The following is a 24876-nucleotide window of genomic DNA, read 5'->3' as shown; positions in this document are numbered from 1 at the left end:
AAAATTTTTTAATAAAGTTTTTTCCTCCTCCTGTGTTTTTGCCGCTCAGTTTCCGTTGAAGCGATCGACAGTACGAAGATCACTGCTTGCTGCTGCTGGTGCCGCACTTTCATACGCCAGCGTTTTGACGGTTAGTGTGAGAGGTCATCGAGAGTGCTGTGTTCATGTTTGCTTGGGCGCGCTGACAACATGCTTGATAATTCAGTTAGTATAGCAAATGTTTGCAAGTTTATACGGCCGATAAAACTACTATCCTTACTTCATATAGCGGTCTACTAATTTTCTATTGCAATCGATGCTTCGCCGTTCGGGCGACACTGCGCCTCTTTCTTTTTTTCTTCTTTTTACGTTTAGTGCGAGTATAAGCGCTGCTGCGCATGGCGGCTATTGCTTCTGATTGCGAGTGAATCCGGCTTAGCCTTACTTCGGTTACTGAGTAAATTATTTTTATTTATGACCGCTGCAGGCATGTGGGGATGTTTCCATCCCTAATAAATGTTGTAAACTATTAGAACAGTTTTTGGTTGGTTTTTTTCGTGAATCGTTAGCATTTCCTACTGGAAACAGTAGCAATACTCAGACACACAACATTCATGTGCATTTCACATGCCGCTGATAAAAGACTCTGCTGAAGGGGCCACTGATGACTGCAGGTTTTTCTTTTGCAGGGTCAAAAAAAGCACGCAAAGCAATTTGAAGAGAGGTGAACATTCTTCTTCTTTTGGGGGTTTTACGTGCCAAAACCAATTTTGATTATGAGACACGCCGTAGTGGAGGGCTCCGGATTAATTTTGATCACCTGGGGTTGTTTAACGTGCAGTAAAACGCAAGTACACGGGCGTTTTTGCATTTTGCCTCCATCGAAATACGGCCGCCGCGGCCGGGATTCGATCCCGCGATCTCGTGTTCAGCAGCGCAACGCCTTAGCTGACTGAGCCACCGCGGCGGGTGAGAAGTGAACATCATCATCATCATCAGTCTATATTTTATGTCTACTGCAGGACGAAGGCCTCTCCCTGCGATCTCCAATTATCCCTGTATTCCAAGCGTATTCCAATTTGCAGGCGCAAGTAGGAATACGCTAGCGCAAGGCAGGGGTAATTGGAGGTGAACATAGAGCAACGTATTCATTCTCCAGGCATAACCTACCCTTACAATTAGAAATAATTGTTACTTGGCTAAATCCTTCTCTTTAAAAAATGTAACAAACTTATTCCTGTGTATATATTTAAATATATTGTATGTGGGTGTATAGTGTTCACAGTCGAAATTAAAAAAAAAACATTGAAGTGAGAAAAAATGCTTATGAGGTAGCCGCCGCTGGCGCTTCTAATGCACTTATTGTCCTATGGTCAGGATTTGCAGAAATAAAGCGAAAGTCTGAATATAAAGCCGTGCACGTCCGCGCTGATGCAGTAAGCTTTCAGCCACAATAAAATTTTCAGTGAAACGTTGAGGCAACTCTAAAGAAACCGCAAATGATGTGGGCAACAGAACTCTGGTGATGACACTTTGGCGAGAAATGAGGGGGGGGGGGGGGGCAGGCTTCGGATTTGTGGGTGGGCTTCGGTGGGTGCTTCGGTGGGTGCATAGGTGCCTAGTCGGCGCCTATGCACCCACCTTCCCGAGTTCATTAGTAACTGGGTGAGAACAGCGATCAGAACCTCCCTTAGTAAGGACCTCTCTCGGTGCCAATCAAATTTCTTTCTTCCGATTCGGGGGAGCCATATCGCTCGCCGTTTGAGGTTTCGTTTGGCGTGAGGAAGTGCAAAAAGTTTGCCCCCCTTGGCAATGCTATTCGAACATCCAACACCACAGTAAGTCGGCATCATGCTGCACCGAGCGCGTCTTCAAAAATGCAAAAAGCCTACGCTCACGCACAGCGCACATGTGTCCCGGTGTTTCTACGCTCACTAATGACGCCGTTTTCCCAAGGTATATACCTGGTAGCGAAGCTTCCATAGAAGCTCATACGTTCAAAACATGGTTGCTTACCGGCGGTTCATGGGGCTTAGCGCCATCTGTGTGAGGAGGGAACACTTCCGGCGGAAGAAAAAATAATTTGACGTCATATCCGTTAAAAAAAGAAGTGACGTCATTTTGTTCTCATAGGCGCGAAATTTGTTTTCGGAGGCCTGCCATTAGAGCTGTATATTCAAATGCCCCGCCATTCGACTTCATGGGCGTTCCGAATTTTCAGCGCGAAAAGCGATGCCGGAAAAGATCAGCCGTACGGGTGTCGAAATCGCATCGCTGCACAGAACATACTTTCTTTGGAGGCCGACGAAGACTTTGGGCGTAGATTGCGTAGAGTGCTCGTCCTTTCGTCGGACGCCAAGCCCGTCGGCCAGCGCTGTTGCACGAAAACAACTAAAGTAAACAAGTATCTGATGGTCGCAACTCGCTACTTTTGACTGCACAGGTTAAGAAACAATAAAACTACCCGCGTCACCTAATTCAGACAAACGTCGACATGCAACACAACACAACATGTGAGGGGGGCGTATTGTAACAGGTGAACTTTACGAGCGCGCCTTTCCACGCACTCCAAGAGTTGCATGGCATTGCAAGTGATAGCGGCGTCAACGCCCGCCGCTATCGATGGGCGCTCTCATGGTCGGCCCTGAAAAAATGTATTTATTGATAATGATCTAGTAAAATACAGTTGTATCCTTTCTTGCCATGCGTATATAAAATGAATTAGGAATTTTATTTTCGTTGAATGACTCTAACTGTGTCTTGCTTTAATTTAAAAACGCTTTTTTCTTTCCCAGTCTTTATTCCCTCCAAACATAGTCGCGCTTCAATCGCTGCTCCCATAACCACCCTTGTTGATGTCGGTGACAATTGGTTCTGAACCGCTTTTCGCCCGAAGCTTCGCGACCTATGTGGATCGACCTTGGTTTTCCTGTAACCGCGATAAAGAAAGCCACACAGGTTATTCGTCACGTGTCAAGCCTCGTCCAATGGGCGAGCGGAAAACTGCGAAGAATGCAGGAGAGGGGTAGAACGCGGGGAGGAAATTCTCCTTTCCTATATGAACAATGGTTTGCGCTACCTTTGGAACATACAGGGACCTTAACCTGCCGAGGATGCGAGCGCCATCTGGACACCATTTTCTCAAGTAAACTACCTGAGCCACGGCCGGGCTCGACTGGTGCGCCGTGCCTGAGCGCGCAGCTGTAGGTCTGGTAGAAATGCTCGAAAAGTGGTTTGTTTGAGTTTCCTCGTAACAGAAATATGTTTTCTCGTACATTCAAATTATAATCCGACGCCACCTTTTCTGTAGATTGTGATTAAATCGTACTTTACCATTTTTCTGACAGATTTCACTGTGAGAAATTAAATTTTTGTTCACCAAAACCTCGCACCACGTGGAGCGCCTGCGCGGTCGGGGTGGTCGGGGAAGATTTTCTGCGCCACGGACGCCGACATCGCACGCCGATGCCGAATTTTCTGCGACACGGGGCCCTTAACGCTGTCGCGGAAATATTTCGTCTTGTGGGCGTCGGTAATTCTTTCCGAAGCGCCGTCCACTTTAGCTTTGAAGTGAACCGGAGAAGCCCAAACGACAATATCGGCGCCCGTCGAGCGATCAACGGCGGTGAGGCGGCCGCACAAATGGATCCCAGTCTCATGCTCTCCATGGCAAGGAAATGTCGCCGTTCGCGAGCAAAACCTCCGTCGAACGGAGGCCTGCGAATGGCAAACGGCGTGCGGCGAAATACCGTGCCGGTAACGTGGACGGGCCTTAGCCGCGAATTCACGCTTCTCGGCTACCCGCTGTTGCTGCCGTGCCGGCCCGTGCTCATGGGAAGCGTGCCGCTGTGGACCCTGTGTTGACAGCTAAGCACGACTAATCAGACCGCTAAGCACGACTGTGCTGGAACGTGAGCGATTTGGCACTTGCGTTGCGGGCTGTAATTACTGATTCGCAAGGTCGCGCAAGCGAGCAACACGACGAGCGAGAGCAGGGAGCGCACGTACCTGCTAGCAGACTAACCGGAAGTCGTAGGTTCTTGTTCGACCAATCGACATCCTCGCCCCCGTTCACATCACCAGATGCACCTTGGTGACGTCATGACGACCGCTGGGGAAACCGGAAAGGCCCGGAGAGGAGCACGGCATTGTTGTTTTATTTTGTGGCGTGCCCGCGGCGCGTAGCGCTGCCGTGTTTCGCATCGTTGGTCGTGACGACATTCTGAACTCGATGGGCGTGTTTACTTGAAACGTTCAAAAAATATCGGAGGTGGTTTAGGGGCCCTTTAAAGAAACGGGAGCACATGCACGCCTTGTGTAAAAGGAAACGTCGTGTGGGAAACAAAACATGAAGAGACGCTGGCTCGCGATCTCGGCTACTACGCCACTTCGTTCTTGTATATGGCGTCGTGAGTCTTCATATGCGGTGATTCGCACATCGTAAACAACCAGCGTAGTGGATGGTGCGTTGGAGCGGAAGCGTTAGTCCTCCAAAGGAAACGAAGGTGTCTCAGCCGAACACAAAGAAGCTTCTTAAGGAAATCAAGGTGTCCCAACCGAACTCCAAAGACGGAACCGTGCTTACGCACCTATAACGAATCTGCAACAGATCATCCCAAGTTGTATTATCAGATCGTCGACATGCAAGACGTCTCCCAAGAACATCTGGCACCAATTTGTGTCAAGTCGTGAAAATTGAGAAAAACGAGTGAAATCTGACTGCCTGTGACAGTAAGTACGGAATGGGGAACGGCCAAATTCATTTCAGGCAGGATGTCAGTGGTGGGACATAGCACATAGACGCCGTCCGTCAGGAACATGTGGAAATGACATTAGAGTGACGTATGCAGTGGCTTGAGGGGGGGGGGGGTGGCAGGCGGCTGTCTTCGGCAGAGCATAACCGTGGCGGTGTGACAGGTAGACTATAGCAGCCGCGGGGTAGCTCAAGCTGAATGACACGAGATGCGCAGTTATAGAGGGCTGAATGGGACAATCAAAAGTCAAGGCCGAGTGTAACGTCGTCAGTTCATTGTTCCACAACGGCTAATAGCACAGTGGTTAGGCGCCCCGCAATACCGATGTGAGCAGTGTACTTACCATGTACGGTAGGCATGCCTCCGTCGGTGACGCGTAGGGTGCGCGATGCAGCAGGTGTGAGGACTTTGGGCACTCATTACGGATATGTGCGCGTCAGTGTCAATGAGTGCTGGGACACTGACGCCACCGACTACAACGTCCATCAAGTTCTGGTTGCTCGGCAAAGTGGTCAAAGGGTTCTGCGCTGCGGTCGAGTCGCCAATGTAGCGTCAACTCCGGGAGCTGCATCGCTAAAGTTTCCGGAGACGGGCGTCGGGGCTGCATCGAAGACGGGGGCGACGAGCCTGTGGTGATAGGGACGATAGCCGAGGAGCTGGTAGCGAACGGGACTAGTGGCGACGGAATGATGACGAGGGACTGTTACAGATGGCGCACGCGTCATTGTTTGGCTGTTGGATCTCAAATGCAGGCTGGTAACGACACGGGCTCTGTCCGGGACGATAATAATTGGGAAATGGTGATCACTGAGGGGAGGAGACAGTACGGTTACAATGGCGAGCCACGCGACCGATACGCCGACAGGCAAAACATATTGGTCGATCGTTTGTGGTTTGCAATTTGGCTGGATTTCGGTAGTGTGCAGGATACCGCTCACCATTGGATGGGCGAGGAGCATTAGACAGCTGTGAAGCCGCAACGGCGCATACAGAAAGAAGTCCAAGATTAGCGATTTCTTCGCGGAGACAAATGGATCACTGGGGTGGGAAATAAAGTCCATGGCTTCAAGTTCTCGCCATACTATCTGCGTCAGGTCGTCTGATGACGATGGTCGCTGCATTCCTAGCCTGTCGTCACAAGAGGATGTCGCGGCTGTGTTCGGAAGACGTGGGAACGGCATTCAATGCGGTGGCTCTTAGCCTGCTCAAAGCGTTGACACTCTTTTATGATGTCCTGTACTGTTTTCCAATTTTTGCGCCTGAGCAGGTTGAAAGCATCATCAGAGATCACCTTCAGTGCATGTTCAACCTTGTCTGACTAAGCCCTATCGCTGTCGACCTTACGGCATAGAGCCAGCACGTCCTGGATCTAAGAGACTTATGATTCTGTGGACGTGCGGACGCGGGTCGCTAGTTCTTAACGGCGCTCTTTCGCCCAGCGGGACAGCCGAACACGTCCCTCAGCTTCTGCTTGCACGTGTTCCAGTCCTTCAGCTCTTCCTCGTCGTTATCGTACTACACCTTCGCTTTGGCTTGTAGGTAGAACGCCATGTTAGCTAACATAATCATCGAATCCAGTTTGTTGTGGGCACTTACACGCTCATAGGTGGCGAACCAGTCTTCCACGTCGAGGTGGCTGGTGCTGCAGCACGTTTCTGGATCCCACGGCAAAGCGAGGGCAGCTATGGGGATTGTAGGCGTTGATGTGGGCCGGGCCATTTTGGAACCTGTTTTATCCATCATGCTATCCCATCCGAGGTGACAAACACTGCGGAGCTCCATTGTTTTCTCTCGTGGGTACCCCGCAGTTCCCCCCAATTTCTTACGTTGTGGAAGTCAGATATACAGGTGTATTTACACTATTCACAAGAAAGGCAACGATATACAAACAAGAAGCTGTCCAGACTGATTACAGCTCGACACGTCAAATCATCATCTTCTGACTTTGTCGCCACTCTTGGTTGCGTCGTAACAATATGGCGCATAAATGCTCATAAATTCTAGAATTTTTTATTAGCCGGCTCGCAACAACAACTTGGAGCATTGTAAGATAATGGACATGTCTGCAACTCTGAAGAAGTTGTATCACATGGAGCTGAAATCGCACTTTCCTATATAATCACTTAGATTGTAGTACTGTCCAGTTATCATGAAGCAATTCCCAAGGTACGCTTGATCACATTGTGAGTGATTTCCTTCTATAGTGCGTTGTACCCAGTAAAAGCAGCTTGGTAATTCTGAAAGGAGAAATTCACAATAAGTAAAATACGCGGCCTGTCCAGAACTCCATGTACAGGTAAAGTGCTGCATTGCTTTTTTTTTGCTTGTGCATCAGCGGAGTTGATAAAATATAATCCAGCTTGATTTGAATCAATGAGTTTCATTAGGCGATTTAATCTCATATTCTTTCATTACTTCGGTATAGCTAGGAATCATCTACGTCGCTCCACCCACAACTGCTTACAAGTCGTGTCATTGCTCCTAAGCAAAATATTGATACTGCGAACTTTGATGACACAAAACAAAAAGTCTAACATCTTGTGGATTGAACACCACCTATTTAGAACTGCAATATAACTAAGGATGATTATACAGTTTCAATATAACGAAATTTTACTGCTGCCGCGAAGGAATACCGAAACAATAAATGGGAACTTCCGCTGACGCGGATGATCAAATTATTGAATTACAAGTGCTCGTTTGCACGACGCACCTCTCAAATGACGCGCCTGCGCGATCAAGGGCACCGTCGAAGCGGAACAGCGTAATGTTCCGTAACTTGCGTATAAATTAAAAGTACGACACGATTCTATGGCGCTCCACGAGCTGTATACTGTGGGCGCGAGCGAAAGCGTGCGAGGATGACCGGAGAAGGAATGCGGCTTGGTGAACGCCTTGTTACCCCGTGAGCAAGTGGAATGGTGGGGAGGGCAGCGAGAGCGCGGTAACGCGATCAAGAGCGCGAGGGTCGTGGCTGGCACGCGCCTTGCCGGTGCAACTGTTTTCACAACAAATCCGTGCAGGGGCGGTGCCTCGCCTCCGATGAGGTATCACCATTTTCTTTTTTTTTCGACGAAGACGGTGACGCTTGAACGCAATCATGTGGTTCGCATGAATGCGTGGCTGTATGGCCTAGTGGTTACCGCGGTCGCTTTGAGAGCGGGGGCGGTACGCAGGTTCGAATCCCGCCTCGACAAGAAGTTTAATTTTCTTTTCTTTCTTGGTATCACCAGTTTCTTCTTTTCTTTCTACTCTGTTTGGTGGCGTGGTCGGTTGTGCCCCGGTGCTGCAGCGGAAGCAGCGGTGCCCGGCGCCGACGCAAAGCGGCGGTCGTTGGGGTATTGCGCAGCGCAGCGTAGCAACACCCCAAATAAAGAAATACTGCTCCAGTCAGGTAGAATGCTCCCTCCCTGATAGTGAGATTATACATGGATCATCAAAACAGCGATGCGTTTATTTAGTAATACCATCGAGCCCTTAACAGCAGCCACAGTTCTGCCTAGTCAACAACAGCCCAGCGTGTTCTCCGTTCCAACGCCGCGAAGCAGAGAGGAAGCAAAAAAAATTAAATGGTCATACGTCATCGAGGCGAGGCCCCGCCCCTGCACGGATTTGTTGTGAAAACAGTCGCACCCTTATCTGGCGCGTGCCGCGCTGACAGTGGAGCGTGTTGGCAGCCCGCGGGAGTTGCGTTAGTATTCTTTGGATACGTCACGCACTTTCCGGAGACTATCAATGTATGATTGTATGTTTCTATCTATCTGTGTTTGTATTGAACCTTTTCCCGCCTACCTGGGTCAATGTGTGGACCGTCAATGTTCGAATGATAGCGCATCGGGCTGCTATGCTGCGGCAACAGCGTTCGAAACCAACCATCGAACCAACTTCGGTCACTGAATAGGTAGTGTCACAGCTGTCCCCGATTCGTCGTCGGCGCGAAGTTGATCGACGGGGTAGACAAGCTGGTTGGTCGTTCCGTACAGAAGCGAGCACAGTGAAAAGAGACAGAGTCGGGAGTAAACAAAAAAAACAAGATATTTATGGGCTGATAATTATACGCAAATAAAAAAACACCTGACAAACTAACACACCTGAACTTAATATAACACAATGATGAAGACAAATAAATACGAGCAATTAACAGTAGATATACAAATGAAGCAGTGCGAGGATCAAATAAACAAGAATACACTTAACAGCATTTCACTAAAACAAAGTTTAAAAAAAATCTAAGTTCGAAAGAAAACAAAGGTGTCATACGCATGACCGGGTAGCAGCAGCAAGTCCATAAACCGTGAGGTCGGTGCACAAAGCTTTCCCGAAGAATGCTGGCGGTCCGATCTTGTCGAGGTGGATGCGATTGCTGAGCTGGGTTTCCCGGGAGTCTAGATCTGACGACTTCCCTCAAGCAGGTTGAGCTAACTTGAGGTGAACTACCGTGAGCTTCGTTGCAGACGCTGGTTTGACGTCTCGTACGTCAACAAGTTGCCGGAAGTTCCGACGTGGCCAGGCGGCCCAGGCGATACTGGACGGCACTAGCCGCCCCCCCCCCCCCAACTGCTTCTCCGCAGTTCATGGGTTCAGCTTCTAGACTAATCAGCAGGGCCCAAAACCTGCGCTTAAATAGCCCTGCCTTTCCCTAATTCCCTGTGTCATCGAAACTGCCGGTATGTAGAGTTCTCCTAATTCACGGCTCCTAGCTCCCAACAGTCTTAGCCGTGGCACTTTCACCATGGACGAAGAACCGCAGATTCTCCTCTCTCCTAAGGTCAAGGGCCAAGGTCAAGCCCGGCATACCACGCGGACGTACACGCACACTTCTGGGTCCGTAATCGGCGTGTCGCGTCTCGAATCGAGACGGCACCCCGTGAGGCCACGAGGCGTTTGACGCCCGTATTTCGGCGTGTCGATGTGGAATAAATTATACGCTGCACAGTCAGGAGCCCACGTTTTTGACGCCCGTAATTCGGCGTGTCGAGAAGTTATACGCTGTACAGTGATCAATCCATGTTTTTGACGCCCGTTAATTGGCGTCAAAAACGCCTCAAACTCTCGAAAATATGCCGCTCCGTGACAGGTAGCAATGTGTATACCTATATACGTGCCGATCTTTAACAAACGTTTGACGCCGACATGGGTTACTGTAAACGTGGGATTGGGTAGGTATCAATGTTGGAAGAAACTCTTTGACGCCGACTTCGAGCACTGGATATGTGCCACTAGGTCTGTACGTTGTTCTCCGACAGCTACTGCGTATTTCGCGACCACGCTCATGGGGACATACCATCGCCGCTCAATCTCGCGCGCGCAGGAAGGGAAGCGGGAAAGCAGCGCGGGACGGAGGGGACGGCGTTTACTCGTGCCCCAACTGCGTACTTTGCAGGGCTGCGTGCGGTCCCGCACACCTTGTCTTTATAGCGATCTGCAGGCGGCTCATGCCTTTGTGCGTGCGGTGTTCTATATAGTCGCTCAGTTTGCGTTGAAATGATACACAGCACGAAGGTCACTTAGCCCGCAGCTGCTGCCGCGCTTCCTGGCACCAGCGTTTTGACCGTTTTGACAGTGAGTGTCCGTAGGTCATCGAGTGTGATGTGTCTATGTTTGCCTGTGCGCGTTGACACCATGCTTGTTAATCTAGTTAGTAAGCGAGTAGTTCCAAGTTTGTACGGCTGATAAAACTACTATTCTGAATTCTATAGCTGTGTACTAATTTTCTATCGCAGTGGATGCTTTGCCTTTCGGGCGAAACTTCGGCTTTTATTTCATTGAACACCTTTCCCGTCAACGCTTTAGCGAGCTGGGCCATGAATGCACTTGGCACCTGCACGTCTCAATGTCCCGCTCTTAAGCATCGTCACGATGCTACAAACAAACAGAAGAGCAAAATACACAAGTACCCATAGTAAAGAAAAAATCAACGACAAAGCAAGTGGTCCGTCCTTTGAGAAACAATGTCACAATGTCCCGAACTTCGTCAGCGGGCGTAGAAATGCTTAAGGCGCACAACGTGGACAACCTCAGGTCTATAGAGGCCCTGCTGTGATTGCATAGTGTCATCTGGTAGGACATCGTAGTGCACAGCGTTAATACGTCAGATGATCTTGTAGGGTCCGAAATAGCGTAACCAAGCTTCTCACTAAGTCCTCGTCGGTGTACCAGGATACAAACCCAACACGGTCGCCGGGCTGGTACTCTACGTAGCGTCGTCGAAGATAGTAGTGTCGGTGGTCCGCCCTTTGCTGGTTCTTGATGCGCAGACGGGAGAGTTCTCGTGTTTCTTCGGCGCGCTGCAGATAGGTGGCGACCTCGAGGTTCTCTTCATCGACGACGTGAAGGAGCACGACGTCGAGAGTCGTCGTCGGGTTCCTTCGGTAAACCAGCTTGAACGGCGTGATCTGCGTTATTTCTTGCACTGCCGTGTAGTAAGGGAACGTTCTGTAAGGAAAGACTACACCCCAGGTCTTGTGTTCGACGTCGACGTCCATGGATAAGGTGCGATAACATTCAGGCACTCTGTAATAGAGCACTGAACGGGCCTGACATTTCGGCCCGAGCCCTGCCCGGGCCCGTAATTCAAAGCCCGATCCAGGGCGTACATGACCGAGACCAGCCCGGGCCCGGCCCGGACCCATGGTTCCAAGCTCGGGCCCGTGTTACTGAGCCCGGGCCGGGCCGTTCATTACTAAGCTTAGCTAGGGCATGCGCGTGCATGACCAGGGCCGGCCAGTTATAAAAGAATTATTTTTATTGTGATAGCAATTATATGGACACTTCAAGCGGATTTCTGCCGTCGGCGTCGCCGTCGCCGTCGCAGTCGTCGTCGCCGTCGCCGTCGCAGTCGTCGTCGCCGTCGCCGTGAGGTTCCCTATAGATAAAATCTTCGCCGCGCGCCGTATGCCCGAGCGGAAGCGTGCGGGGACGCGCGCTATCACGGAGAGCGAACGCACTCAATCTCCCACGCGCAAGCAAGGAAGCGGGAAGCGAGCGCCGGAGGGAGCGGGGGGGGGGGGGGGGGCGCACTTCTCTGCCAACAACCGCGCTCGTCATTCGTCGCTCGCGCGCACCGTCTCTTATCTCCACGCGGCTCTGACCTTTATGCGCCGTACAGGGTCGTCCACTCTTAGTACGAACACGGCGCCGCGTGGCCGCTCTACGCGGAGCGCCAGCGCACATGGTGCGGCCGCGCATCGAAGCTAAGCGGCGCAAGCGCACAGGGGCTTCTAGGCGGGGCTTCGTGTCGTCTGCTAAAGCGCGCGAGCGAGCCGTGTTTGTGCCGCCTGTTGTGTCTAAAGCGCAGCGCGCTCGCGCACTTTAGCTGACGACACGAAGCACCGCCTCCAAGCCCCTGTGCGCCTGCGCCGCTTAGCTTCGATGCGCCCCCGCGCCACGTGCGCTGGCGCTCCGCGGAGCGCGGCCACGCGGCGCCGTGTTCGTACTAAGAGTGGACGACCCTGTACATTCGCCGCTCAGTTTCCGTTGAAGCGATAGACGCACGTACCTTCGCCCGCAGCGGCGTATGCTTGCTGCCAGCGTTTTGACAGTCGTTGTCTGCAGTCATTCAGTGTGATCTATTCCTGTTTGTTTGTGCGCGCTCACACCACGCTTGTTCATTGAGTTAGTAATAGTCGGGCCACATTTTCCAACGCACGCTACACATGCAATGCTGCCCGGATCGGCAGTGCAGCGCTACTGGTGTGTCCCTTCGCTCGCGCTGCCCACGGGAAGCGCTTCTCATCAACACCACTGTTTCACACGCGCCTTCTCGTGGTCATCCAGTCTCTCTTCATGTCGGTCTACTTACGCCGCAGCACACCTGCTTACTTAAAGCTCATGTTTACTACACTTCATATTGCTACCAAAGCCGCTCACCTTACTTCGTATGACATTGCTGTGTTGCTATCGCATTCATTGCTTCGCCCTTAAGGCGAAACTGTGACATTTTTTGACTTACAGATTGTACCGCACCTGTCAGTCTAACCTTCTCGAGGTTTCATTAGCTGTAGTATATAAGCAATAAAAGACCGAAATATTTGTTTCTCCCATGGGAACATCAGTGACCTGCCTGCCCATTGCCTGTGCTGTTATTTTTCCGCTGGTGCGTATGTATTTACTTTGATTTGTACAATATGTTTCTATTATGTCATTTTGTATGCGAATATACGATGGGTATTGCGTGGATTTGTCTAATCTTCGTGCTTCGGGTTTCAGACGCATTCTTCTGGCTTTGTTTATATATCTGTTATATATAATGTTACGGTGAAGGGAAAGACGAAGGGGACACTAAAGAGAGGAAGACGAAGACTCTGGCCGTTGCCTGAACGCCATATACATCGCTTGTATATCGCTTGCAGAATTTCTGGCAGTTATTCTTGCCATCCGAAAATTGGGTCCACAGAATTCCAAGGTAATAGTTGTTACAGATGCGCTTTCGGTCTGTGCACATTTAACTTCCAATAATCAGTCACACCTACTGAGTATATTTTCGACTCTTGCCCCAGAAAATTTATCCGAAGTCCGCTTTGTCTGGGTCCCCGGACATAGTGGAATCTTTTTAAATGAATCAGCTGACTCGCTCGCTTCGACATCACTAAATGGTCCGGTCATAAATATTCTTCCTGATTTCTCTTTTATAACAGGAGCTAGATTTAAACGCCTTTTATTGCTGAGTTGCCATGACTCGTCCATACTTTCTTCAGACGATTTTCAACATTTAAAATTTCGGTGGAACACGAGCAAGTGCCTTTCACGCCAATGTGAGGTGACGCTGTCAACTTTCCGCTGCAGAGTTCCCCACCTAAATTTTTATCTTCAAGATCCGGTTTATCAATCACTGACCTCTGCTCGTTTTGTAAACAACCGGAGACTATTGACCATTTCTTTCTTTCTTGCCACCGCTTCTCCTCCCTCTGTAGAATGTTTCTGTTATTTTCAAGCAGTAATCTAGGTTTGGCACTTACAACGCCAAACATTTTGTCTTTTGGGGCCTGTCAATTAGGCCCAAATCAGGGTTCTATGATCACTGCTGTTCACAAATTTATTGAAGCATCCGGAAGGTTACGCTGCTAGGGCACCGGCCGTGGGACATGTTATTTTATGTTTATTTTTGTAGTTAGTTTTCTCTTAATTTTTATTTAGTTAATTTATGTATAGGACATCTTAAAATCTGTGTTAAGGAGTTACCAAAATCTTAATTTTGATTATTCACCTTTACCATTTTGTTCATTGTTAGGTGCATGTTTATGCATGGTGTATGTTTACATTTTATCCAGTGTGGCCAATCCCCCTCGTGGGTACGAGCCATGTTTTTTGAGGCAACAACAACAACAACATCGCTTGTAAATATGCATTCTTCTACACTCGGGGGCCGGCCTTCTTCCTGTAACATTTTGGTGGAAGGTGCGGGGTACCATCACGGAACTTCGCAGCGGACGTCATCTCCCTGCCGCCACAATGGCAGATCAATCGCCGACACAACCGACAACGCCTCAGCAGTCAATGCCAATGGTCATCCTCACTCATCCGCGGGACCCGGGGACATTTTGTGGCACGGACAACGCCGACGTCGAGGACTGTATTGCCACGTACGAGCGAGTGTGCGACAACAACAGGTGGGATCCTACAATGATGCTAGCAAACCTGATGTTTTATGTGAGAGGAACTGCGAAGCGATGGTACGATACGCATGAAGCTGACCTAACGAGCTGGGATGTCTACAAAGAAAAGATGCGAGACCTGTTTCGAAGACCTGTCGGTCGTCAGTTGGCAGCAAAAAAAGAACTTGCATGCAGCGCACAGATGTCCACAGAATCCTATGTCGTTTACATACAGGATGTGCTGGCTCTCTGCCGCAAGGCTGATAACAACATGACCGAGGCAGACAAGATTGGTCACATACTAAAAGGTACTGCAGACGATGCCTTCAACTTCCTGATGTGTAAGGATTGTGCCACTGTGGATGCAATTATAAAGGAGTGCCGGCGCTTCGAACAAGCGAAAGACCGCCACGTCCCTCAAATTTCGACAGATTGCCCAATACCGCCGCGACATCTTCGTGTGAATACCCTCCGCGGTTCGTTCAGCCGACAGGACCGGAAGTTATAGCGCGTATCGTTCGCAGTGAGCTTGAGGCCATGGCTCCAGCTCCAGTTCGTTCCAACTGTCGGGAAAGCGTGCCCGCTATCTGGCTAATACAAGCGGTCGTTCGGGAGGAAATAGCGAGTTTGGGCATTCCATCTCTTTGCTCGGTCCGCCATACGAACACCTACCAGATTTCTCCGGCCGCTCGCTCCCAGACGCAAAGCTTTCCGCCACTCCGTCGCAACCTAGCTGACTGGCGCACAGCGGATGCCAGAACCATCTGTTTTAATTGTTCCGGTATTGGACACATCGCCCGTAATTGCCGTAACCGCTGGTCGTCGCCTCCTCGGTGGTCGTCTCCGAGTAACTACTGCCAAGTACCAGACAATCGCACTTTCTCGCCCTACACGCCGCCTAGGAACATCAACGCCGATAGTGCTCCACCAAGATCCAGCCGCTCCCCGTCTACACAAGGCCGACGGTCCCGTTCACCTCTCGTTCACCGCTCTGCGTGCCCATCTACAACCGGTCGCATCCCTTCGGGAAACTAGGTGCAGCTCCCGGAGGTGAAGCTGCAACTCCGACCCGGCCCACAAATCCAACAGAGGATTTGTGGGCCGGGACCCTACCTACACGTGGAAACCTACTGGATATTGAAGTCGATGGTGTTCCTGTTACATCTCTCGTTGACACAGGAGCGCAGCTTTCAGTTATGAGCGCTCCTCTCCGCCGAATGCTCAAAAATGTTCTGGCGCCCGCCGTACCGTGCCCTGTGCGAGTCGCTGATGTTCACCTGTTTTTGGAATGTGCACAGCACCTGTGACCATTGCGGGCCATTATAGCGTTGTGTTATTTATCGTCCTTGAGCAGTGTCCACACGACCTAATTCTCGGCCTCGACTTCCTTTCGAAACACTCTGCCCAAATTGACTGCTCCGCAGGTGTTATACAGATGGATCTGCCGCTTCCTGCCGACGCAACAACTTGTGCTTCACCCCGATTATGGTCTGCTGAGTTTGCAAGGCTGTCTCCACAGGCGGCTACAAATGTCCTCCTGACACCCTGTCCTCCCGTACCTGATGGCGAGTACGTCGTGTCGCCGCTTACTGACGTGGTTTTGTCACGCAATATTGCCCTACCGAGCACCTTAATCCGGATCCTCGAAAACTACGCTCGCGTGCCCATCCTCAATTTCGGATTTTCGGCGCATGTGCTGCCACACGGTATTGCCATAGCACTTATCACTCCTTTGGACGAATTTCAGATTTCTTCTTTGGCCTCTGAATCCTTCCTCAGTACCAACGGACCTTTGTCACCCACTCCTTCGTGCTCGACGCCTGCGGACGATATTTGTAAGATGATTTCCCCTGAGCTTCCTTCCAAGCAAATAACTCTTCATCACCTCCTATCATCTTATCGGGATATCTTTGATTTGGACGACCGTCCACTTGGTCAGACATCTGTTGTCACGCATCACCTCAACACCGGTGACGCCAGCCCCATTCATAGGCGGCCATATCGTGTCTACGCAACAGAAAGGGCCATTATACAGAAAGAGGTCGACAAGATGATAGACAAGGACATTATTGAACCTTCCAGTATCCCGTGGGCATCACCGGTTGTCTTAGTAAAGAAAAAAGACAACTCGTGGCGCTTCTGCTTTGACTACCGTCACCTCAACAGGATAACAAAGAAGGTATAGCTAAGGTATAGCTGCCTCGCATTCACGACGCTCTTGACTGCCTTCACGGATCCCAATACTTTTCATCAATTGACCTCCGCTCCGGCTATTGGCAGATTAGCGTCGACGAGATGGACCGCGAGAAAACCGCCTACGTCACACCGGACGGTCTGTACCAATTTAAAGTCATCCCCTTTGGATTATGCAATGCGCCAGCCACATTCGAGCGCATGATGGACTCTCTCCTGCGCGGCTTGAAGTGGTCTACATGCCTCTGTTACCTCGACGATGTGATTTTGTTTTCGCCGAACTTTGAGAGCCCTGAGGCGCTGCACGAGCATACTCTCCATGTTTCGCAGGGCTTGCCTTCAGCTAAACTCCTCCAAGTGCCATTTCGGTCGCCGCGTATTTACCATGCTCGGCCATCTCGTAAACGCCACCGGCATCCAAACATGATCCACAGAAAGTTCATGCCATGCGAAATTTTCCTGTGCCTTGCTCAACAAACGATGTCCCTAGTTTTCTGGGCTTTTATGCTCTTATTTCCGGCGATTTGTGAAAAATTTTGCCGACATCGCTCACCCTCTCACTGACCTTCTTAAGAAAGATGTCTCTTTCTCTTCGGTACAACTGCAGGCGAAAGCCTTCTCTACCCTGATCGAGCGGCTTACAACTTCCCCGATTCTGTTACACTTTGACCCTTCTGCACCCACTGAAGTACGAACTGACGCGAGTGGTTATGGCATCGGCGCTGTCCTCGCTCAACGTCAATGGAGCCAAGACCGTGTCATCGCTTACGCCTGCCGCCTTCTTTCCACGCCCGAGCGAAATTACTCCATTACTGAGAGGGAATGTCTCGCGCTCGTATGTGCGATCGCGAAATTTCGGCCGTACCTTTTCGGTCGCAGCTTCTGCGTCGTAGCTGATCATCACGCCCTCTGCTGGCTCTCCTCTTTGAAGGACCCAACTGGACGACTTGCACGTTGGGCACTGCATCTACATGAATATACATTTTCTATTATGTATAAGTCAGGGCGCCTGCATAAAGAGGCTGACTGTCTGTCCCGCAATCCCGTGGATCAACCGGACGATAGCGATGCAGACTCGGACATCAGTATTCTGTCCCTCTCCGGCTTTCTCCATATTGGCGACGAGCAATGCCAAGATCCTGTTCTTCACACAATTATGGAACGCCTAAACTCCTCGCCTAATGACCGGTCCCTCCGGATGTTCACCTTGCGCGATCGAACATTATACCGTCGTAGCGTTCGTCCTGATGGCCCGGAGCTCCTCCTAGTCGTTCCAAAGCACCTTCGACTGGCCGTGCTGCAGCAACTTCACGACGCTCCTACTGCTGGACATCTGGGCATCACTCGTACTTACGACTGCCTGCGGCGCCGCTTCTGGCCCGGCATTTATCGCTCTGTGCGCCCTTATGTCGCTTCTTGCGACCTGTGTCAGTGCCGGAAGACGCCTGCTATGCCTCCTGCTGGTTTACTTTAACCAATTAATATCCCTACAGAGCCCTTCGTCCGTGTGGACCTCGACCTCCTTGGCCCCTTTCAAATTTCCATGAAAGGAAACAAATTGATTGCTGTAGCAACAGATTATGCCACGAGATATGCCATCTCACGAGCGATGCCAACCAGCTGTGCTACAGATGTCGCCGACTTCTTAATATACGACGTCATCCTGCACCACGGCACCCCTCGCCAGTTACTCACGGATCGCGGCCGCTACTTTCTGTCGAAGGTCGTCGATGATCTGCACCGCTCCTGTTCTACAGAACACCAGCTTGCTACCGCATACCACCCTCAAACAAACGGCCTCACCGAACGACTCAACCGCACACTAACTGAAATGCTGGCCATGTATGTTTCCGACGGTCACCGTGACTGGGACGTCGCTTTACCATGCATCACTTTCGCATACAACTCGTCGCGTCACGACACTGCCGGATTCTCACCATTTTACCTTTTGTATGGCCGCGACCCCACCTTGCCCTTCGACACGTTGCTACCTTCCGCAGTACAATCACCCAGCACTGGCTATGCTCGCGATGCTATTGCCTTAGCCGCCCAGGCCCGAGAGGTCGCGCGTCATTGCTTCACAGTCTCGCAAGCTTCTCAAAAGCGACGCTACGACCTTCGGCACCGAGATCACCATTTTTCACCTGGTTCCCTTGTCCTTGTCTGGACGCCTTCACATCGCGTCGGCTTGTCGGAGAAACTTCTTTCCCGTTATTCTGGTCCATGCCAGATCTTACGACAACTGTCCGACGGGACATACGAGATCGCCCCAGTCAGTCAGCCTTCAGTGCCTCCCAACCTCACCGGCGATGTTGTTCACGTCGCCAGACTCAGGCCCTATGTCTCCCCATTAGGTGAGGCTCTATAATCTGCACCGGGACGGAGCTAACCCCACCGGGAGGGTGATGTTACGGTGAAGGGAAAGAAGAAGGGGACACTAAAGAGAGGAAGACGAAGACTCTGGCCGTTGCCTGAACGCCATAGACATCGCTTGTAAATATACATGCTTCTACATTCGTGGGCATGCCTTCTTCCTGTAACAATATATATATATATATATATATATATATATATATATATATAGAAAACTGAGAAGCACAACTTCGCGGTTGTCTTCGGTTTATTTACCCAACTGTTTGGGTCGGTGGACCTCCTATGCAAAAGGTCGGTCCACTGACCGAAACTGTTGGATACGTCAACCTAAGATAACCGCGTAGTTCTCTTTTTTTTTCTCATGGGCTAAGCGTATTTAGAAAAATGAAAAGCAAACTTTCTATTTCTTTGATAAGATATACAAAGAGTCATGAGGGAGGTAGTGGTCGAATACTGCACCAGGGAGGCCAATTCCTGTTCTGGTGAGGGAGTGACTTTGTTGAAGCATACTGGGCCTTCCTAATTTTATTGCACCTGGACTAGTATAGCCCCACTAGCTCTCAGCGATATATTTTTTGCAGGTGTCATGCGTGACTCCATGCCTGAAAATGCAGTGGACTGGAGCAGGATTCGAACTTACGGCCTTCGCATTACAAGCCGGGTGTTCTACCTCTGCTCTACGCCACCATTCCACGGCATACGTGAATATCTTGGCCAATATCCACAAGGATTGCACAGCAACCTTGGTTCTCCACAAGAAAAGTAGAAAGATACCTATCAAGAAAGGGGTCAGGCAAGGAGACAATCTCTCCAATGCTATTCACTGCGTGCTTCGAAGAAGTATTCAAACCCTTAGACTGGGAAGGCTTACGAGTGAGGAACAACGGCGAATGTCTAAGCAACCTTTGGTTTGCATATGACATTGTCCTATATGTCATTGTCCTACATTGACAGGTCCTATAAAGAACCTAAACCGAGAAAGTGTAAGAGTAGGGTTCAAGATTAATATACAGAAGACAAAGGTAATGTTCAATAGCATAGCAAGGGAACCAGAATTCAGGATCGCCAGTCAGCCTCTAGAGTCTGTAAAGGAGTACGTTTATCTAGGTAAATTACTCACAGGGGACCCTCATCATGAGAAAGAAATTTACAGGAGAATAAAATTGGGTTGGAGTGCATACGGCAGGCATGGCCAAATCGTGAATGGGGGCTTACCACTGTCATTGAAAAGAAAAGTGTACAATCAATGCATTCTACCGGTGTTAATATATGGGGCAGAACCTTGGAGGTTAACAAGGAAGCCCGAGAACAAGTTAAGGACCGCACAAAGAGCGATGGAACGTAAAATGTTAGACCTAACGTTAAGAGACAGGAAGAGAGCGGTTTGGATAAAAAAAACGGGATAGCCGATATTCTAATTGACATTAAGTGGAAAAAGTGGAGCTGGGCAAGCCATTAATGCGTAGGATGGATAACCGGTGGACCATTAGGGTTACAGAATGGATACCAAGAGAAGGGAAGTGCAGTCGAGGTCGGCAGAAAACCAGATGGGGTGATGAAGTTAGGAAATTTGCAGGCGCAAGTTGGAATACGTTAGCGCAAGACAGGGGTAATTAGAGATCACAGGGAGAGGCCTTCGTCCTGCAGTGGCCATAAATATAGGCAGCTGATGATGATGCTGACAAAGAGTCATCCTTCTTACACGTGTCACTTCAGCTTGGCACAGAATGCATTCGACCATGCAATGCATGGTGTTCGGTTGTGCTTGAAGGCCTGACTTAGGCCCTTTAATGAGTGAGCACGCATGCGGCCCGGGCCCGTGGCCTCAAGCCCGGCCCGGGCCCACGGCTTTAAGCCCGAGCCCGCCGAGAAACGCTTTCGGGTGGGCCCGAGCCAGTGCAGTGCTCTACAGTGTAAGGTCCTTCATCTGCGGATAGTAGGCGGTGACTTGTCTGGCTATATTACAGGATGGCTTGAGTAAGCCAGCCGTAAAAGCAGTTACTGTGTCGGTGATCAGGACTTCTGTGTCACCACGTCGTAACACGATGCTCTCGACGAATAATTTCGCTACTTCGACGGCAGTATCTTTGGGTAGGGCTTTCGCTTCGGCGCAGCGGGTAACGTAGTTAGTAGCCACGACTAATCCACTAATTTTCGCCTTCACAAGTCCATTGATATCTGCTAGAATGGTCGCTAAGGTTGCTGGATCGGTTGTAGGAACCTCGCTGGCCTTTTATTGCGATAGCAATTATATGGACACTCCAAAGCGGATTTCTGCCTTCGGCGTCGCCGTCACCGTTACCGTCGCCGTCGCCGTGAGGTTCCGTATGACGTCAATGGCAATGAAAGCGTCGCCGCGCGCCGTATGCTGTATGTGGGAGTGAAAGGGCGCGAGGGACGCGTGCTTGCACGGGAAGCGAACTCACGGCGGAGAGCAAACGCGCGTTCCGCGCCGTGCTCCATGAAGGGCTGCAGAATTAAGTTTCTCTTTCCTCCTTTACAATCATATATATATATATATATATATATATATATATATGTTGTTACAAGCGTCAAAGTGTTGTGTCATTTGGGTACATGTCATACGCTGTAGTGGGACGCAGATAAGAGGTGTGTAAGAAAAGGACGTTTTTGCCAAGGGATCACGGAACCTAGGTTGGCACTCAAGGCAGTCGGTTACGTCGTGTCCCAATAAACCCTCTCTTAACAGAATAACCCGTAACAGAGTGGTGGAGGTGCTGGGTACACGATGTCGACGTACTACGGAGTCCCAAGCGCTTGAATTTCGCCGGAGCCGCCGCCTTGCCGGTCTCTCACCGACAACAGTCATCATGCCACAGCACGGAGGACCAGACCCAGCACCAGTTGCAACCGCGCAAGGGTCAACGGCAGCTGCACCCGCACAACATTACATGGAGCCACGCTGGTTCGCGGGAAAAGCGGGAGAAGACGTGGACGAGTGACTTACGCACTACAATCGGGTGAGCCAATATAACAACTGGAACTCGGTCACCAAGCTTGACAACGTCGTCCTATTTATGAGAGAAACCACACTGATGTGTTTCGAGAATCACGAACAGCCTTTAACAACATGGAAACGGTTTGTTGAGGAAATAGTAAAATGTTTTGGCGACTCTGGTGCAAAAAAGAAACGTGCGAAGCGAACGCTTGCCCAAAGAGCTCAAAGTCAGGGAGAGACATGCACTACTTATATAGAAGAGGTGCTCAAGCTGTGCAAGATCGTAAATCCGCGGATGTCTGAAGAAGACCTAGTCGGACATCTTTTGAAAGGTATCGCGGAAGTCGTCTACAATTTCCTGATATGTAGAGAAGACCTCACCTCCGTCTCAGATGTCTTGCGTCACTGCCGCACATTTGAGACGTTTAGGACCCGTCGTATCGCACCCAAATTTGGACGACTGGTAAACATGACCACTGTCGCCAGCGTCGATACGAGCCCGTCCACCGACCTTGCCTCTATTATCCGGAAAATAGTACGCGAAGAACTGCGGCGACACAATGGATTATAGTACAACAAAGTTCAACCGCCGGCTACGTACCCAGTATCACACTCAGCGCCCACAGCACCATGCGCTACTATTCCACCGTCTGTGTGTGTCACGGACGTCGAGGTGGCTAGAACTACGTGGGCACATCCGGAGACGTGTTCGTCCGAACAGCGATGTGGGCAACGCTTTCAACCCAACCGTGGTGCACAGTGGCGTGCGGCTCCTGCTCAGCGTACTGACATGATGTACCCAGTTCGACGACCTCTGCCGGCTGAGCGCTTTGAGCGACATTTCGTCAATCGCCCTCCTCCCTTGTCCTACAACGGTGGTGTCGAGGGCCACATTGCCAGGTACTGTAACGCGGCCCCACCACGCCGCAAGCCGCCAAGGTACGACCGATCAATACCTGGCCAGCAACGCGTTGGCCGTGCGTACACCTATTCAAGCCGTATGTCCAACGAGACCCTGGAAACACTGCGAAACCGTTCCCCTGCCTACGATCGGAGCTTGACACCACCGCCTGCTCCTCACGTGCACCGGCCACCGTCTCCCCGGCGCCGCTACCCGTCGCCCTCGCCGGAAAACTAGACAGCGCGGCCGTTGGAGGTGAGGCCGCTGGACAGTCTTCGATTTTGACAGAAATACCTCCACGAATTTACATGTTAAAAATAAGGTGTGTGTGCGTGTAGACGGCGTCTCAACAATGGCCTTAGTGGACACAGGAGCGACCGTTTCAGTAATAAGTCTCGCATTCTCTCGCAGTGCTGTTTTCATGGGACCGTGCCGATATGTTTCGTGGAGTGAGTGGAGAACTATTATACCCTGTAGGTCTGTGCAGTGTGAAAGTTAGCTTGGGCAGTGAAACATATAACGCGGAGTTCGTAGTTTTATCTCATGCTACGCATGACGTAATTCTGGGCCTCGATTTTCTGAAGCTGTGTGGTGCCAACGTTTGTTGCCGAACGGGTGAAATAACTGTAGAATCGAGTCTTCCGGACTTATTTGTAGATCACCCGCCATGTTACGAGAGTGAAAGTGCCCTTTGTGTGTCTATAGATACCGTCGTACCGCCGTTATCCGCCAATTGTGTCCCAGTCGCCTGTTCTTCTGCAACCGACAGAACATTTGATGCTACCGTAGAGCCTCTTCCCCTTAGTTGCATTAAGAAGAATGTTCTGGTCCCCTATTGCACGCTGTCGGTTATTGACGGGCGTACTGTCTTATGGACGATAAATTGCACCAATGAACCCACAGTACTACCAGAGGGTCTGAAACTTGCAGCTATTCGTGAACATCAAGTGTTGGCGCTCGCCATCCTTGCAGAAGGCCGCGTTGCCACGAAGGAGTCCCATTCAACTGCATGCGCGCCGGACACTTCCATAATGGCTATGGTAAACAAATCGCTCAGTACAAACCAACGTCAGGAGCTCGCGAATATTCTACGAAAGCACTTCGCAGTGTTCGACTTTTCCCAGCAAGAGGCTCCACCATCCTTTCCCCCTTCTCGTGTCCATCACCGCATAGACACAGGATCTCACCAGCCTCTGCGACAAAAGCCATACCAGGTGTCCCCTTCGGAGCGCAAGGTGATCAATGAACAAGTCCGTGACATGCTAAAGAAAAACGTTATCCAAGAGTCGAGTAGTCCGTGGGCAGCCCCAGTAATTCTAGTCAGAAAGAAAGATGGCACATGGCGATTTTGCGTTGATTACCGCAGCCTCAACGCCGTTATCAAGACGTATACCCTTTGCCACGGATTGATGATGCTATAGATTGCCTTTCTTCGGCCTCATACTTTTCGAGCGTAGACTTGCGGCCCGGATACTGTCAGATTCCGATGCACCAGGCAGACAAGGAAAAAACGGCATTCGTTACGCCAGACGGCCTCTTCGAATTTAATGTGATGCCGTTCGGGCTGTGTAACGCGCCCGCAACTTTTGAGCGATTCATGGACAACATTCTGCGTTGTTTGAAGTGGGAAGTCTGCATGTGTTATTTGGATGATGTCGTGATTTTCGGACGCACGTTTTGTGAACACAACACATGGCTCAATCTTGTGCTAGAGTGCCTAGGCAAAGCACGCTTGGTATTAAACTCCAAAAAGTGTCGCTTTGGCGAACGCCAAACGCTGGTTCTAGGCCACCTAGTGGACAAAGAAGGCATAAGACCTGATCCAGGGCAAACGGCTGCGGTCGAAGCCTTTCCACAACCTCGCTCAGTAAGAGAGCTGCGAAGCTTCTTGGGCCTTTTTGCTCATTCTTCTGTCGGTTTATTCCCGGATTTGCTCACATCGTGCATCCATTGACGTGTCTGCTTCAGAAAGGCATTCAATTTGACGGGACCCCAGAATGTCCGTCTGCTTTTCGTGAGCTGAAGTTCCGTTTGACGTCCCATCCCGTTCTCAAACACTTCGACCCTGCGGCTTCAACAGAACTGCACACGGATGCCAGCGGTATTGGTGTCGGCGCTGTTTTT

The 24876-nt window shown here is 50.5% G+C and overlaps 1 protein-coding gene across 1 annotated transcript in view; it reads right to left on the bottom strand.

Moving 5' to 3' along the window:
• Positions 1-6721: 6721 nt before the first annotated feature.
• Positions 6722-24876, bottom strand: part of LOC119453853 (uncharacterized) — a 210848-nt gene continuing 192693 nt past the window's right edge. The window contains exon 8 of the mRNA XM_049666891.1: positions 6722-6970. Coding sequence (XP_049522848.1) covers positions 6819-6970 — 152 coding nt within the window. The 3' untranslated portion in view covers positions 6722-6818. The remainder of the gene's footprint in view (positions 6971-24876) is intronic.

This window comes from Dermacentor silvarum, chromosome 5 (assembly GCF_013339745.2).
Source record: "Dermacentor silvarum isolate Dsil-2018 chromosome 5, BIME_Dsil_1.4, whole genome shotgun sequence".
In the NCBI taxonomy this organism is placed as follows: Eukaryota; Metazoa; Arthropoda; class Arachnida; order Ixodida; family Ixodidae; genus Dermacentor; species Dermacentor silvarum.
The sequence above is the reverse complement of the archived record's forward strand: the minus strand, read 5'-3'. Positions and strand labels throughout refer to the sequence as shown.